The 17,628-nt window shown below is 38.2% G+C and overlaps 2 protein-coding genes across 3 annotated transcripts; one reads left to right on the top strand and one right to left on the bottom strand.

Annotated features, from left to right (window-relative positions):
- Positions 1-923: 923 nt before the first annotated feature.
- LOC145482260 (allatostatin-A receptor-like) lies at positions 924-7,943 on the bottom strand. Its single transcript, XM_081460920.1, has 5 exons — positions 7,468-7,943; positions 5,989-6,129; positions 5,284-5,554; positions 4,099-4,353; positions 924-3,517 (listed from the first exon to the last, which is right to left on the bottom strand). Exons 2-5 carry the CDS (start codon positions 6,093-6,095, stop codon positions 3,128-3,130), a joined length of 1,023 nt encoding a protein of 340 aa, XP_081317046.1. The 5' UTR covers positions 6,096-6,129; positions 7,468-7,943; the 3' UTR covers positions 924-3,127.
- Positions 6,147-17,243, top strand: LOC145482282 (uncharacterized). 2 transcript variants are annotated; one of them, XM_081460944.1, is made up of 4 exons: positions 6,147-6,215; positions 10,136-10,239; positions 14,104-14,248; positions 16,890-17,243. In XM_081460944.1, exons 3-4 carry the CDS (start codon positions 14,164-14,166, stop codon positions 17,183-17,185), a joined length of 381 nt encoding a protein of 126 aa, XP_081317070.1. In that variant the 5' UTR covers positions 6,147-6,215; positions 10,136-10,239; positions 14,104-14,163; the 3' UTR covers positions 17,186-17,243. The 2 variants fall into 2 exon arrangements, with proteins under 2 accessions (XP_081317070.1, XP_081317071.1); XM_081460945.1 differs by lacking the exon at positions 6,147-6,215 and having other exon boundaries at positions 9,228-10,239.
- Positions 17,244-17,628: the final 385 nt, after the last annotated feature.

The following is a 17,628-nucleotide window of genomic DNA, read 5'->3' as shown; positions in this document are numbered from 1 at the left end:
GTTAAAAAGTACTCGACATATCGACGTTCTTAGACGTCATTATCAAGTAAAAACACAGTATCAATATTCTATAAATTCAAGGAAAACAATAGTTCATTAAAAGGAAAGGTAGCATAAAAATATGCTACAAGCTAAACAAAGAGTTTAGCACTGATGGAGTCACTCTGAGTGTTAGGGCTAGGCCTCAGTCCCTTGATGACAAATTTCCCTTGGTACTTCTTGAGAACACGAAATTGGTCCTCATTAAGGAGATTTTTGCCGAGTATTGTAAGTCAGCATTACGTTGTTTATAAATTGGCATATGATCTGTGTGGTGCAGATTATGTTGGTTATACAGCCCGACACCTTCATCAACGCATTGCAGAACACAAGTATTCGGCTATCGGTAAACACCTTTTAGAAGTGCACGGTTCTTAGTTAAAAACACCTGCTCGTGTTCAATAAAATTACAGGATAAAAACGAGGTAAAAATCTGCGGTCTTCAAGGCATGCTTAAAATGTAAAAGTGACCTCATGTCAGGTATTGATTTGTCAAGACTGTTCCATTTTCTGCTATTCCTTAATATAAAAGGCCTTGTTTTCCATAATTGCGTCTAACTCGCGGTAAGTGAAAATTGGATTTGCCACGAGTATTACAAGAAAGGATGTCACTGATTCGCTTTGTATCAAACTCTCCTGGAATTCTCTGGCCGCAGGAGACAGTATCCAAGAGGAGTCTCGAAGTGGATTTTATACGTTTTCATGAACACAACTGAGTAAGTAAAGGTTAGCTGAACTAACAACGCTTCGGATTGACACATTATTGGGAGTGTATTTCCGGACACGTTTACATACTTCTGTAGTCAAAGCTTAGATTGCATGACTGCGTAATGTGGGTCCCAGTCCCCGACGAAACTTAAAATCTATAATGCCATTTACATATTCAAAAACGAAGACACAGCGGTGTAAGACCTGTCGGTGTTGGGGACATATGCTTTTTTGATGATTACATTCCAAACACAGTCCATCAAAACCACTCTTTCTAACGCAAACCTAACTAAATGTCTTTGACGGAGTAAACAGTCTATGAATCATTCTGGGAATTGTAATTATACTGACAATTATCTTCAGGACAGTGACAAGCATGCAGCAGTGTCTTGTAAACGGTTGTCTATCAGATATCTCTTCCCTAAAATGTGGGGTACCACAGGGATCGATTCTAGGCGCACCTTTATATCAATGATCTGTCCAATTGCTTATCATTCAGTCACTGTCGAGAATGTGTGCTGATGAAACCCACATTACATATGTTGAATCTGACTTAGGATCAATGCAGTATAGTCTGACGCATGATCTGCAAAAACTAAGCAAATATATGGCTTAGTTCTTACAAGCCTTCCCTGAACACTATACTAAAACTGAATTTATGTTGAATGGCTCCAGACAAAAACTGAGCACTCTGCCTGAGACACTTGAGCCCTTTACTGATAATGTTCCAGTGGAACAAGTTTCATCTGTGAAATCACTTGGAATATCTATCGATGAAAATCTAACCTGGCAAACACACATCGACAAACGTTGTAAAAAAAATCGCCTCCGGAATTGGAGCCATGAAACGAATTTTAAACCCTTTGTTCCACGATCTACACTTCTCAGCATATACAATGCTCACTTTGACTACTGCAATTTAATCTGGGGTAACTACGGCAAAACACTGATAGGCAGGCTACAGAAGCCGCACGTGTGTTGACTTCTTCGAGTTATGATGCTGATGCTAATTGCCTGCCTTAGCAACTCCGATGGAAAGATCTGTACGCCCAAAATCAAATTCATAAAGCTTTGATGGTATATATGTCTTTGAATGGTCTTGTTCCAGAATACCTCTCATCTAAAATTTACTAAACGAGATATAACACGCCACTCTTTAAGAGACTCCAAAAGCACACTAATGGTTCTCTTTCCATGACCTCAAAAATATCTTTAGTTACAGTGGTGCAACCCTCTGGAACGGGCTACCCTGTAGCCTTAGAGAGGCTAACTCCCTTAAAGTTAAAGACCTTGCTCAATCTCGAATGTATAAAATAGATACACAGCATTCATGGAAAACAGGTTGTTATGAGTACATAATTTTTAATCATATAGTAAATAAATTGTATATATAATAAATGATAAATAAATTGTCTATATTGTAAATGAAGTTGCAATGATATATTTGTAAACCTTGGTGAAATTTTTACCGTGTCTAAAGAATGATTAAAGATTTAAAAGATCAAAGAAACCAAACGGCGGAAACAAATGTTTGTTTAAAAGTAAACTAAAAACGTGGCTTTTTAAACAAGCATTTTTAAGTTGAAGTTCTTAATTATATATCTTTTTAATGATTTATCTGTTTCTGACACTTTCCTAATTTTTTCACAGTAGGCATTTGTTTAAGATTTAATTTCTTGTAAGCGCCATTGAACCATTGGGAAATGGGGCTATAAAAATTTTAATATCATTATTATTAAATGCACATGGCATAACCCTGAATTGACAAAACGAACTACAAAGCGTGGCTAAACCAATCCGTTGCAAAGCATGGCTCAAATACTCAGTCACAAATTAAAGCGTGATGAAATACTCAATTACAAAGCGAGGCTAAACCACTCAGTTACAGAGCTTGGCTTTACTACTTACAAAGCTTAGCTGATTATTTCAACTCACGATCAGCTGATGATGAACTACATTAGGGTTTGAGTAAGTAAACTCCTGACTACAAAACCAGCACCCTAAACACTTATCACAAATGAAGCATTTCTCTGAAATGCTATTCAAAAAACTTCGAGAGCACGAAGCATTATAATGTAAAAAGGATGTTCAAATGAATCTTCTATCTCGATATGTTATAAATCACGTCATTATATTATAATATACATCGAATTTAGTTTTCGTCTTTGAATCTCTAGCTTATTTCGAGCAGCCCTGTATTTACTTTTGTAATTAAATGCTGTTTTCGTAAACTGCAGTTTTTCCTCAATTATGCCAGTGTACAAATAAAGGTTGTCCACTTGTATCATGACTTGTTTAAGAGACTTCCTTCCATACCTGAGGTCTATGGATGTTTCCAACACTATGGTCCGTAAAAGCCATCAAGCTATTTTTTGTCTCCTTAAAGCATTGATGAACCTGATTGATCCACGGACAATGTAGAGCTGCAGCCCGCACCCGCATTGTGGGCCGCATGTGGAGTGCTGCCGGGTTTCCCGATTCTGTTAGGTTCCCTAGATGCACGAGCCCCATTTACAGTTGAAGACTTGCAGCATATCATTCCTTTCAACTTTTCCTTGAATCGCTCATTCAACAGCGAATAGACAAAAGGGTTGACAGCAGAATTGAACATGAACATCGTGTCGGCAATGGCGTACGAGGGAGGACCAAACATGGAGATATCATAGTAGCTTAGAACGTAAACGAATAAGCCAGTAATCCAACAGACTCCAAAGATGGCACTGACAGTGATCACGCTCAAAGTGGCTCGCTTCCGCACTCTCAAAACTCCCTGAAAATACAACGAAGACAAAAACTGCTGGAATAATCACAGTTGGTGGAACTACTTTATTACGAATCAACTCATTTAATACGGCTGTGACAGTTCTTAACCAACAATGGATTTAGCGAGGCAAATCCAAGGGAAATGGTTTTGAGTACGAAGTTCGAATTAGTGGGATCCAAATTTACAGACTTCGCATCAAGAATTGGTCATTTTCATGTTGTTTTTCGTCTCTGTTGTAATTGAGGAATATCAAATATCAAAACGGGCTTTGCTCAAATGTCGCCTCCGTTTGAAATAGAGGCAAACGCTAAAACAGATTCTACTCTTAGACCTCTTAGCATGTGTTTTTTAATTTGTTTCTCGCATCAGATACCTTGATTGGCCAGAAAGAAAACGTCGCCCTCTTACAACTGAAAACTGTTATTTTTTTGCGGTTTCAGGGCCTCAAAATGGAACCTACTCTGCTAAGGCTTCTCACTCCTGGTTATAGTAAATAGTACGGTAACCACGCTTATTTAATGGCAAAATCTACTATTAATTCCCCAGCTTTCAACTTGTGGCTTAACGTATTTTTCCTAAGCTCTCACCCTCTGTCGATTGGGAAGCTCGTTGTCATTACTCCTTTTGAACCACAACATATGTACAACTCTGGAGTATAAGCCAGTCATCACCATCAAGGGGATAAAAGCCAACCCAACAAGCCAAGTGGTCTCGTTGGCCACGCCCATCCACTGTTCAGGCCACATCCACTTGCAGTCGCCTGTTTCTTTGTCGAAATTTGTAACCATAATCAGTGGTATGTTTAAAGTCCATGCAAAGATCCAGCAACAGGGAATAATCACCTAAAGTCGGCCAAAAATAAACCACATATTAACATGCTGAATGAGACTTCGTGTTGAAGAACTAAACAGCGGTACGTGCAAATCCCCGGTTGATTGCCATCCGGGTTTTTTTTGGGACGCTGTGACTGGAAAAGACTTCACGTTCTCAATAAAACTAGCACTGCTTATTTGTCATTCAAACGTGAATGTCGTAATGCCGGAAACGAGTTCTAAAAAAGATAGAATTTTAAATTTGAATTTAAAATTTAAAATTCATTTTTTATAATGTAACTAATAGGAGTTGGACAAAAAACTACAATAAAAAAGTAACTAGAAAAATATAAATAAGTGAAAAATTAAGGCAGCTGTGCAAACAATCAAAATTTGTGATTGTAAAAGTGAAAATCTAGATATTCCTATCATTTTATGACAGTAACGATATATTTTTCATTTGTGCTAATAAGGTAAAACTCTGTAAACAGCTAACGTAAGAAGGATCACCCTGCAGACCCAGCGGAAAACTACAATCTAAAAGGTCCTGCAGGAATGGATATTAAAAAAGTCGATGGTGTCTTTAATGCTCCCATGTGGGAGATAATAAAAAGGAAAATAAAACTATCGGAGGTGAGGTCAGCCAAACATAAGGCATAATGCTATCATGAGATGATACCCAATACTTCATTTTCTTACAAAAGTGGTTGTTATAATTTTGAAATGACGTAATGTTTGGAGAAATTATAATTCAGTATAGTGCAAACTGCGCATTTGGATCGCATACAGCTACAGACACCGCACAATGAGGCAATTCACGACATCGATTTTGTTTAGCAATTTTTTATAAAACTTTCTCAGCTATATTCGTGAACCCAAGTTACAATCGAAACAGGGTGTCTAATCTTACTCATCAAAGTCACTCAAAACTTCATCTTATTGTTTCTTCATCGCTCCTACCTTCAGCTTTCGCTTTGTGAGCTTCCCTCTGCTACCAAGCGGACACGTGACCGTGTAGTATCGTTCAACGGCGATGGCAACCAGGGTGACAGACGAGGCAGCCGCTCCCACCCACGCCACGTTTCCACCTGTTAGAAACCTACATAACCATGAACCAACGATCCCGTCTGGGTGAGTGAAGGCTCTCTTTAAGATGTGATTTGGAGCTACAAACGTCGCGAACGTGATATCTGATATGGCTAGGTTCACAAGTAAATAATTGATTGGACTCCTGTGGAGTTAATATCAATCTCGACTCAACAACTAATGCATGAAGCTCAAGTCTGGAACTCTATTCTTTAAAATAACAATTCGGAGAAGTCTGATGTATGAGGTACTCTTAGTGACGAAAGAGAGAGAGAACAGGAATATTATAATATGATAATCACTTCCACTCAGCCACTCAATTCATTCTACCATGAGGCCCAGATGGCCATATGTTACTTATGACATTCCCTGTAAAGATGTTTATCGTAAGTCATTATATTCTAATTTATGCTGAGGAAGCCACAAAAAAGCCCCAGCTCCAGATAGTCTGGCTCTTACTTTCTCCTCCCCAGCAACGGGGAGTAACGAGCTACTGAAATTTTTATTGAAATAACCCTTGAGATTGTTTCCGAACAATAATACATATAAATATTAGAGTTACAGTCATTGTAAGCTTACCTCATATCTTTATTTACTTTTATAATAAAACAAACGAGGAGGTTTCCAGCAATGTCGATAATGATAAGGGTGGTGAGTATTGTCGCTACGGCAATGTCAGCGGCCATGTCTGAAGTCTGTCAATGTTTATAGTCACTTGACCTAATAAAGATGCAGAAAAAACGAACATGTATAACAACGCTTTTACACTCATAAATTGACAGGACCTACCTACATTATATTGCCAGGTAAATGTACTACTGAAGGACCTCTCAATTTAAATAGACGATATTGAGGTTAAAGAATAATGAAAAGGTTGAGAGGGATAGGCATTTTTTATGGACTAAGTAGGGAACTAAAACTAAGCCCATGGCTCATCGGGAATCTCGGATGATAATTGTTACCATATCATTATCATAAACACATTTAGCCTGGTTAAAATAATCAGTAACACCTGTGCCATCCATTGACAGTCCCTGATATTATAGGAATAAATTTAATTGGTATTGAATGAGGTATTCGTTCCTTTTCGAAAACGTCAAATGTTGATAGGTTTCCATGACTGTGAATATTGCATCGCATTTTAAAAATTGGCACGATAACTCAATTTTGCGCGTTCTTTCATACTACGATATCCCGATCGGGTAAATTTCTAATAAAAACCCTAATTATATGAAAATCTTTCTCCATTGAAGCATTATTCTTACATATTCAAGCTCATCAAAAATTGGGATTATTTTAATTGTGCAAAACAATGTCATGGTCGAAAGAACTACTTGCAATCAGATCAATCCTCAAGCCTTGTTAAATCTCGTTGGACGCAAGTAAAACTAACTTCTAGATGTATAAGTCTTTTACTGAAGTTCAGGCCAAACGAGAGTTGAGGGACGGGAACCAGTACAAACTTGACCAGAATACACGACAGTCGGCTAGAGTCGTGAGGAGTGCATTAGAGTTTCCGGCAGGCAGACCAGTGGCAACGAAATGCCCTCCTGTGAGCTCACGTTCTTCATTTTCGTTTGGCTCTGGCTGAAGACTGCTGTTTTACAAAGGTTCAAAAGTCATCATTTTGGAAATGATTTTTCGCTCATCAGCGATTATCAAGGCGATTGTTCACACACTTGCAAACCTTCCTCTTCTCGTGATGGCGCCCACCGACTCAAAACTCTACTTCGCGATATGGTTTCAGATGTATTATAAATGACTTCCGTTGGAGTTTCTTTGCCGTGGCGTAATCGGGAGACAACTTGGTTTTCCTTTACCTTATTTCAATCATGTTTAGCTTATATTTTAGCCGTAGCTATGATCGGCAAAATTCCCATTTTACGATTTACCGACAACCCCTACACTATTCGGCAAGACTTCTTTGGGCTTGTTTTCGTCAATGGAATCGTAAATCGTTGCTTTGTATTACTATGGCAATTTCTACGTATTTAGTCTTCTACAGTGTCTTCTAGCTGACTCTAAATTATCAAGTAACTTGATTATTCAGGGACTTACCTTTTCTTTCTACAGCGGCCTTTAGCATGTTCCTTCTGTTCCTAACATTGTATTATTCCCTGTACATGTTCTGACGACTATTCTTAGTTTTAGAAGTGTTGGGCTGAAACAGAAACCTCGTCATATTTGGAAACAGGCGGATATTCAAGTGGAACAGCCTAATGTGACGTAATTAAAAGCCGAGTGTCTGTGACAATAGAAGCGAACAAGATTGTGTTCTTGATGACACCTTTCAGTCTCCTCAAGGACTGCCGAGATACAATAGTTATCCACGCTTGAAATACATAGTTCGTGTGAAAGCCAATGCGCCACAAAATATATTAATCTGCTTAAAACCTATGTTTTTTTTTATTTGTGCAAGGGAACCGAGCAAGATATTGCGGTGTGTTGATTGATATGGAAAAATTCCACTGTATTGAGGTCAACTGAGAGACAGTGTCGCATATACATGAAGCACTTCGCTCGAATGTTTTCTAAAGAGTTCCATTTAAAATCCATTGTTCTTAGATATTTGTGAGAACACGTCTATTTTTAGCAAGCAATATACTGACACAATTTATCTCTTTCACGATCGTGTTGAGTTCATTTTTTTAGTCCAATGGAAAATTATGATTATGGATCACACTTCACATTGTTATCAAGAATTGCTGAAGGCCATTTCTTTTTTTGCATTGGGTACAAAGGCGCTTGTATATAACCCTATTTAATTTGAGTCAGAATTTTTTTGGTGAAATAACCATTGAACATAGCAGACTTGACGCACTTAGTGATAAATTCAAATGTAGGAGGAAAACCAATGTTTGTAAAGAGATAACCGCAAAAACTTATTGGTGAAAACAATGTGCTGCGAGGGAAAAATTAATAAGAATAAAGAAAACAATATGGCTTTCAAAGCTCTTGCTATCAGATCTGTGGACCACAAGGCAAACATCTAGGGGTTGGAAAACGTCTAAAATAATATCTTTTACCTTCTCACTGTACTCACAGCGGATGAAAGACATGCGGCGAGTGAAACTGAGCAAGGCAGTCATCAAATTGATCTCAAAAAATAATAACACACCAGCGGATTCCCAGAATCGACATTTGCCGTTGCGTCTCGGCAGCAAGAGTTCGATATTGTCATGAAATTAAAATCAGGACGTATAAAATAAAATGATTTATTCTCACTAATTGAGCGCGCTTCATTTGGTAAAATTGACAGGTCATATTTCTTGAGGCTTCATTTTCGCGACTGTAGAAAATTAATGAACCTAACAGGCGATAACATTCATTGACTTTATTAGCAATTTAGCGAAAATGTCCACCCGCTCCCAACGATAAAATAAAAAGGCAGCTCTTTGTATGATTAGCATATGACCGTGTGTCGAGAAAATGAAAACAGCGATTCGAAAAGAGAACGTGACGAATAAGAGGGCGTAACAGGAAAGGAAACATTTTGCGTGGCTAAAATGACAATCCATTTCCCCTTACTGAAAAAAAGACGGTATACTGTATAACATTTATGTTAATTTTTTTCCTAACCGGATAGCACTTTTGAATTTTTTTTTTCTTTCTTTTTTTTTTGCATTTTACCTGAGTCCACACAGATACAACTTTCAAATTGTTTTTAACCGCGCGGCCATGGGCCGAGCGCGGTTCATGTTCTACCCTTGGTTTATTTTTTTTAATTTTTTTTTTGTCGGAGACCAGACGCAGATCTCCACTCGGCCAACTTTGAATTACGCAATCTGTAATGTTTACTCGCCAAACCTTGTCAACAGAAATCTCAGATTACAAAATCACGCCGAACCTACACGTTGCAAAAAAATCTCTTCAAAACCCTGACATCGAAGCGATATATCACTTTAGCGTTAATAGCTACCTCATATCGGCAGTATTAAAATCTATTCGTTAACAATCCAGCTTCATCATATTAAAATTTCAACGAAATCGAACAAAACCAGAACTAAATATTATTAAATTTTTTTTGTAACCTAGCTTCATTGCTTGGGTCGACAAAGGAAGCGACGGTCGCCCATAGCCACCGAAACACATTAACATAACCAGTGAACCTACGTTTCGGTCAAAAAAATCCAGGATTATTGCCTGAAAGCTGAAAATTTAAGAGGAACATCTTTTTCGAACTTTTCTCAAGTTATTTAGACGAAAAAATGACCTCGGCGGACTCCAAAAGAGAACGAAACAAAAAACAGAACGAGACGGTGAGAAGAGCCGATAATTTATTCACCGCGTGGCCTTAGTTACGTTAAAGTTAAAAAAACCTTACTTCTGGATAATTTCAGCCTTACAAGTCAGCAACTGGTCCCAAATTACTTTCTGTATCCTTACAAATGTCCTGACTTCCATCTCCGAAAGATTTGGCCGCAATTTTTTAGCAAATAAACATTTCGCCGACAGCAATCACCATTACGGTGGCTTGCAACTAATTCGCTAACTTTACAAAACCCTCCCGAGGGGGGGATATGACGAAAAGAGCTGAAAAATGATGGCCGGAAATAGAGTAATTTTCTCAGCTTCCAGTGTGCCAAATTTGCTGGAAATAGGTTCAAAACCGATATTTTTTTTTCGTTTTTTTTCTTCGGGTCACTCATGCTACCAAAACAGTTAACTTTTAAAAGCGCGGTTGTAAGATCTTAAAGATCTTCTTGTTTAATCATGATTCCTCAAGCACCTTCACTTCCGGGCATCTTGAATGGACATGATAAAGAAAAGCTCAACATGTTCAGGGCAAGTGTTGACAAAGGAGAACGGGAAATGAAAAGTGCTGTAGAGGTAAGTGAAATGTCTATAAATAAAAAACTAAGCTTATTGAGGCGTCCACAGGGGGTTTGAACACGTGAAAAAAATGTTTCTTTTTTCGGCTTCTTTTTTAAACTGAGAACTAGGATCTTGCGTTTTACTTAGAAATGAGTCATTTTACCTGAGAACTGAGGAATCACGGAAAAATTATTATGCATTGATTGACATTCCAGTAAAAATATCCAGACCCTTTTTCAGCTATAGATGCTGCATATGAGTATTCACTGTATTATTAAATGCGTTTAATTTACTGTATTCTTAACCCATTGAGATTGCACTTAATGTATTCTTGACCCAAAAAAAGGACGCGCTGAAAACCCATGGTTACTGTGCCACTTGTGACGTCATTCATCTTTATTATACAGGTTTTATTGATCAAGCTTGTTCGGTCGAAATAGCTGGATATTGGCCAAGCTTATTTATTGCGCGTTTATACACGTAAAAAAAGAACGATGTCAATATCCGTCCATCTTGACCGAACAAGCTTGGTCAATAAAGGATTCATAATATATATATATATATATAAACACTATTTTCTTGCGGGACACAGCGGGTAGTCCCGAACGAGCAAGATCGTACCATTTTGCCCGCTTGGGTAGCCAATCACAACGCAGGACTCGTTTCATCTTGCCCGCTCACGGAGCTAGCCATATAATAACATTCGATACTGTTTGCAGTCGCTTTTTTCCAAAGAGTGCTTATCCTTGAGAACGCGAAAGCAAGACAGGCAGTCATGCCCCAATCGCTTCTCGTCTTTTAAAGCCCGCTCTCTACGCCCTTTCTGATCTTTTATTGAAAAACAAAACAAACTTCAAGCAGCAGAGGCCACGGTACACGGCTCGTTTTAAACCTTTGCGCGGAGTCTTTTTTATGTAGAAAATGTTCACTTTATGCCAGGTTTATGCAGAAACATTTCTAAGGCGCATAAATGAAATTGAAAGACCAAAGAAAGCCAAAGAAAAAGAAAGCAAAAATCTAAAGACCAAGACCAAGAGCCCAAGCTGATCCAGTCTAAGAAAAACTGTCTCTAGTACTGACAATGTATTTCTCACCTTTGTCCGTTTCAGTCTATTAACTCTTTATTAATGCCACACATTTGTTTTCATGAGGGCTCAACACAGACTGGTATATCACACATACTAATATATGTATATATGTACTAGTAGTAATCAGAGATTATGAGAGAGCGTTCGACGCTCTCACTTTAATATATATATATCGTAAATAAATGATTTCACTAGCTGACTTTCAACCTTTGTCTATTGCTAAAATCGACATTTTTCAGCAGCAACCGAGGTTTTACAGTCAGATACATTGTATGCATAGTGTCAAAGTCCATGCTAGTGAAGAGGTCACGATTTGTTGATACGTTGCGTTACGCCGCCAGTTTCTGTATGTAGACTCTCAAGTTTCATAGAATGTTTAAAGTGGTAGTATGACGAAAATCGCATCTTTCCTATCGCAGCCATTTTAAAACAAATAAGTAGCCTGTGTGAGAAGAAAAATGCTGTTTACTATATTCAAATATCTCTTTTCGTTCCAGAGATATTCAAGTTTTTAAAATATGCAAATTAGGCCAGTGATGACGTCATACACTCAACCAAATTTCATCAAAGATGATGAAAAGAGATATCTCAGCCAATTTGTATCAGAAATGTTTGATTCTAAGCAGTAAGATTCTACTAAATGTGCTCCACAATATGAGCTTAACAGTTTGGTTACCATGGCAACATACTGGGTTCCAGACCTCCCCAATATTAAAGGCATTTCTGGCCACCTTTGGTGTTCCATTTTGATACTTGCAAATGGTGCCTCATATGCTTGATCCAGCAAGCATATAAATATGTCAGCTCAAGTTTGTGGCCTCGTGTAATGTTTTGCGAGCTGAAAATCACTAACATATTGAAATCAAGTGGGTGGGGACTGGAAGGGAGTGAGTTGCCATGGGAACAGAATTTTTTATAGCGGTAGGTGTGATTCCTGTAGAACTATTAGCCTACCAAGTTTCAATGCTCTGCGCTGCAAATTGACCAAGATAGCTCTATTTATATACTTGATATAAAATTGGGTTGAGTGTATGACGTCATCAGTCATCTCATTTGCATATTTTACACATTTTTGAAACTTAAATATCTCCGGAACTAATGCAGATATTTGCAAACGGTAAACAGGGTTTTTATTCTTTCATGGAATTCTATGTGATACACCTAAAATATCAAGGAAGAAAAATGTGATCATAGTACCACTATAAATTACGTACGTTATTCTAAGCTAGCATTTGCAATCGCATGCTCGTTTCGCGTGGTCGTTCATCGTAAACAAACTCCGTGCGACTAATTCGAGTATTTCCCCTGATGAATAAAGTAGTCTTATGGATCTTGCCTTCAGAGTACATTTCCACCGATTCCAAACAATAAAATTTCGACCGGATAAAGACTGAGCTATCTGTCGCGGCTGGAACTAATCAACAAATGCAATCAAAATGTAGCTGTTCCCACGGTTATGATCATCCCAAAGCCAAGCCGTGTTAATAAACAAGGACAATTCCCTCAGATTTTGATAAATGCTACCGTCGAAGCGTTAAAAGTTCGCCAAAATCTAACGCTGAGAGCACATAATAGCGAAGCGTACGGCGACTGAATGGAAAGAAGTCAAAGAAGGATCCATCGGAAAGACGAGCTCGCATGGCCTGCTCAAATACTCACATGTTCTCCACATGTCTTATCACAGGTATTAGCATTAAACAGTACCAGTTTACTGGCCGTGACATGCCCCTGCCAAAATCAAGCGGGGTGGCCATTTTGGTGTCCTTACAGGAATGTGGTTTTTTCGGCCTATAACCGTACACAGGGAGACCAACTCTGGAAAGCCACAGGTCAAAATTAGGTTTGCGTTCCACTTCGTCGAACGCAATATTAATAAACAAAAACACTAGTGAACTTCGTTTTCACATATTTCACCAGCTTGGTGTGCGTAATTTTCCAGTTCGTAAATTCATCCATATCAAAAATTAATATGGTGGGTGTTTCTCAGAAAGTGAAGAATGATCATCGCAGTTACTTTTCCAATTGAAGCAATTGGAAAGAAGAAGCCTGAAAAAAATCAGGGCTTTAACGGGATTCGAACCCGTGACCTCCGCGATACCGGTGCGATGCTCTACCAACTGAGCTATGAAGCCACAGATTGGGAGCGAGGTCAATTTATTGAGTTCATATCTTCCCGTGAGGGCTGAGGGCCCCAAGTTTATCAGTAACTTAAGTTACTGTCACGGGTCACCCTCATTAAATAAAGTCTTTCACTTCACTTCACTTCACAGGAGTGAAATGATGTGAGGTTTATATGAAATAATCAGGCTTCTTCTTTCCAATTGCTTCAATTGGAAAAGTAACTGCGATGATCATTCTTCACTTTCATCTACAACCGCAGTTCATGTATGAATTATTTCATATAAACCTCACATCATGGTGTTTCTCGTTAACATATAAATACCACTAAATTAATTTTTTTCCAATATTTAAGAATAGTTTCTCAGGCATAGTAACTGATTCTGAAGAGATCAACCTTTACTAAATAGACAAAATATCAAGGGCACAGCCTCATTAACCCCCAAATTTTAATTCTTCTTTGGAAAGACAATTTTTTTAAAGGGAGGCAAACTATATTACTTGGGCTCTTCAATAAACTTGTAAATGAAAACCCGTTGACGCCAGTTCTTTTTGAACAAACGGCCCTAACAGGAAATGTGCGTTGTAAGTGGTTAGATTGACATGATTGACGTAAATAATTCATTAATTATGACGTAAAACAAAAGTTAATTTCGCACATTTTTCGGTGCAGTAATGGCAATACTTACGTGGACTGTATGAATGGGTGGACGGATTCAAACTTTCTCTGAAAATGGAACCTGCTACAAGACGGACTATCACTTACGTGGTGATCAGTTTCTTCATTGCTGGACTTCACTGCTCTGTTTTGAAAAATCGTAAGTTTTGTAAACATATATGGATTTCCTTAGTGTTTATTAGAGACCTTTCGAGTTTTCCCAGACTAGGTTTTGTTTTTGCTGTTCTTGATGCAACAAAAATACTGCTAAGAAACTTTTCTTACACCGATCTGGGTTTTCTTTAATACTAATTTTTCTGCTTCTTTTAATACTAATTTTCCTGCTTCTCCACCTTCATCATAACTACCGATGTAAACAAGTTCGTTACTGCTCGCGCACAAGTCCGTGTGCTGTCGTTTTAAGGACGCGGTAAGCGCGCAAAATGTTCCCTCAAACAGATTTTGGTAAAGCTTACCATGAAGTATGGTAAAGATCAACTTTTGCTAAAAAAAAATTGGGGGGTCACCGTGCTTGTTTTCGAGATAAGGCGCGCTGAAGACCGTCCGATTTTAGAAGTTTTCGTTATTTTAAGACGATGTTAACTTACAACCATCGGTTATAAAAAAGCTGCATTAGTGAAATTTAGATCAGGTAAACGTACTCAATTCAACGCAACTAAGAATTTTTTTTTGAATTATGATTGTTACATACACTAGTTACAATACTTATACAGCTACTTTACTTACTTACATTATCTATAATACTTCGTATTCAACTAAGTATATTAAGTAACCTTTTGGGGCTGATGTCGTTTCTTGAGGTAGATTAGGCCTAGAAAAGGAATACATATTAGTCTTGCCAATCCACATTCGAAGAAAACTTCGGTCACACGAGAGCAAGAAAAGCGGAATATTTGCAACTTCTCAAGGTCAGATATTTCCTATTTTTTTTTCTTAAAATAAATTAAATTGGGACAGGAAATGATCTACGAAAAGAAAAATGGGAGTAACCGGGCATCCAGGAGAATAAATTACAGGCGAAGTTAGCGCACCTTGTGCTAACCCTATACGTGCTTATCTTTCTTTATCAGTGCGCGCGCTTGATGTGTGACGTGACGTTGCGACATGAATATCGTGCGCACAAAGGATGGCCAGTAACAATGAGTGCGAACATCCTTAATTTGAATTAGAGGCACGTAAGCGAGAGGGCGCGAGGTGAGTGCGACGACTAACTGCCTTGCGCCAGTTATTCGCACATTGTTCGAGGATCCAGGCGTTTCTAAATGAATGAAACAATGGAATGGAATGAAGATAAATAACAAAAACTGTGTAAACACTGATGATAGCTATTTGTCAATTACAGTGAAGACACCCAAACCATGAACACTAGACATATTTTTTTAGCGAAGAAAGAATAAAGACCCTCTATATTATCAGAAGTTTTTGGCTTGTTTACACTGTAAAAGCACTAATCTTATACATTATATGAAGAGGCTTCACTCTTAAGTCACCAAAGAGATGTAAAAAACGGCTTAACTGCAGAATACTCTAACTCTCTTTCTTTAAAAATTTGTGCGCAAGTGGAATCGACAACAATAGTGGCAGGATATCAAGGTATTCAGCAGTCGCTCCCAAAAAAAGTGTCACGTGTTCGAGTACCCCTACTAAAAAACAGATATTTATTTGAATCATTTTTATGGCGACTAAAGAAATCTCTTAATCGACTTTCTATCCAGATCTCTCCCTTCCTATTTGTGCTCCATACTTTCCATTGTTTACTGTTTCAGCCGTACCAGCAAAGTGCTCATCTGACAAAGACTGTTTAAGAAGGCAAGCCACATGTAGCAGCAGTTAGAAATTATTCTACCTTTAATAACTTATACATCATAATGCAGGTGGTACAGCTTACATGAAGTATTAGCTAAGAGGAAGTTTGGAAATTTTCAATAAATGGATTCGTTTTCGAATGAGGATCGTAAAACCAAAGCCAGAGTAACTACCCAGTCAATCCATTGAACCAGGCAGATCTCCACAAAATACATGTAGCTGACGTGAGGCACGGGAAAATACGTGCGAGCGAAGGGTTCAGAGCCACCTCAAGGCGGGACTTAAATTAAAATTCTGAAAGAAATTCGACGTTTTGTTTTTCACGGAACTCGAACCCTAAGGTATTGAAGTTTTATTTTGTCAAGTACTGTCATTGTGAGTTAAAAACTCGTTTTCTCAAAACGAGTTATTTTCGCCTTTAAGAAAAATATTTTGGGAAGCATTTATTCAATTGAGCTAAAATTTTCAGGATTTGTTGTTCTTACTACGTTCTGTGGGATAAGCATAGAACTTTTCCATGCAGTGCATTCTGTCGAGATTATGTATTGAAACGTATGCTCGTCATTCTCGCCAGGCGCTTATCACTGCGCGTGTGATTATGGCTTTGTTCCTTACTCAAAACCACTTGCTGGAAATGTTCTATTTCCAGGTGGGAAATGCATTAAGAAGCCACGCCCAGGTAAATAAGAGCGCATGTTTGTTTTCTTGATATCTGCTTGCTTGGCTGTATAATGTGAAATGCAGTCAAATTCCAACATTGAAATCTAGAAGAAAGAGAAAAATAGACTAAATGTCGCCATGCTTTCTTTATTATCCACAAACACACTTAATAACTCTTATCGATTAAACGAAAAGAGGGAGATAACGCTCGCTCGCCGTTTAAGGAAGGGAGCAATATGTTGTGGGTTACAAATGGAGTTGGTTTTGCCGTATATCGCGCTCGAAAACTGATAACGTATTCTGTCCTTCGCTAGCACCGCTAATACGACACAGTAAACAGAACGTTGCAGCAAACATGTTCACGACCGTATCCTCAACTGATAACTATGCTGGATGCAAGACAAAAGAATGTAAAGAAGTTGCCGCGGTTGGACGCCTTGTGGTTGATGGTAATATCAATACCTGTTTCCGATCCCGGACTAAATACAAACCATGGCTGATGGTAAAACTTGACGACTATCATCCTATCTCTTTGGTTCGTATTATGACCTCAACGATCTTCCTGAGGCGAGTCAAGATGTCTGTAGGTAACTATAGTGAACTTCAGTAAAGATCGAAGCATCTTGTAAATATTAGCTGAAAATATTTTTCATGTTTGTTTTTCTGATTATAAGTTTTAATCCTCCTCGCTCGTAGCTATATCTCGATTTATCCTCGAAAAATATAGTTACATAGCCCCTTTTAGAAAAGACTGGTGGGAAACGATGTAAACATTTTAGAGGAAGAGTGATCAGAATTGATGAACTTGTTGTCCTAAGCTAAACTAACAATAACAACATAAGTATTCCGATGAAAGTTATTCTTAACCGAAGTGTTGCCGTCATAAAGAAACGGCAAATGAAATCGACGCACAACAGCCATAAGACAACACGGAACTCATTTTATAAAGAGAAGGCCAGAAGCAAGAGTCCTAGAAACTTCCAAAATTAGTTGCAACCCTCCACACGTTACTTCGGGCTTTGAGGTATTTTCCTCGAGGAAAGTGATTATAAT

This window comes from Orbicella franksi, chromosome 3 (genome assembly GCF_964199315.1).
Source record: "Orbicella franksi chromosome 3, jaOrbFran1.1, whole genome shotgun sequence".
NCBI classification, from domain to species: domain Eukaryota; kingdom Metazoa; phylum Cnidaria; class Anthozoa; order Scleractinia; family Merulinidae; genus Orbicella; species Orbicella franksi.
Note: the sequence above shows the minus strand (reverse complement) of the source record. Positions and strands in the feature narration are given on the sequence as shown.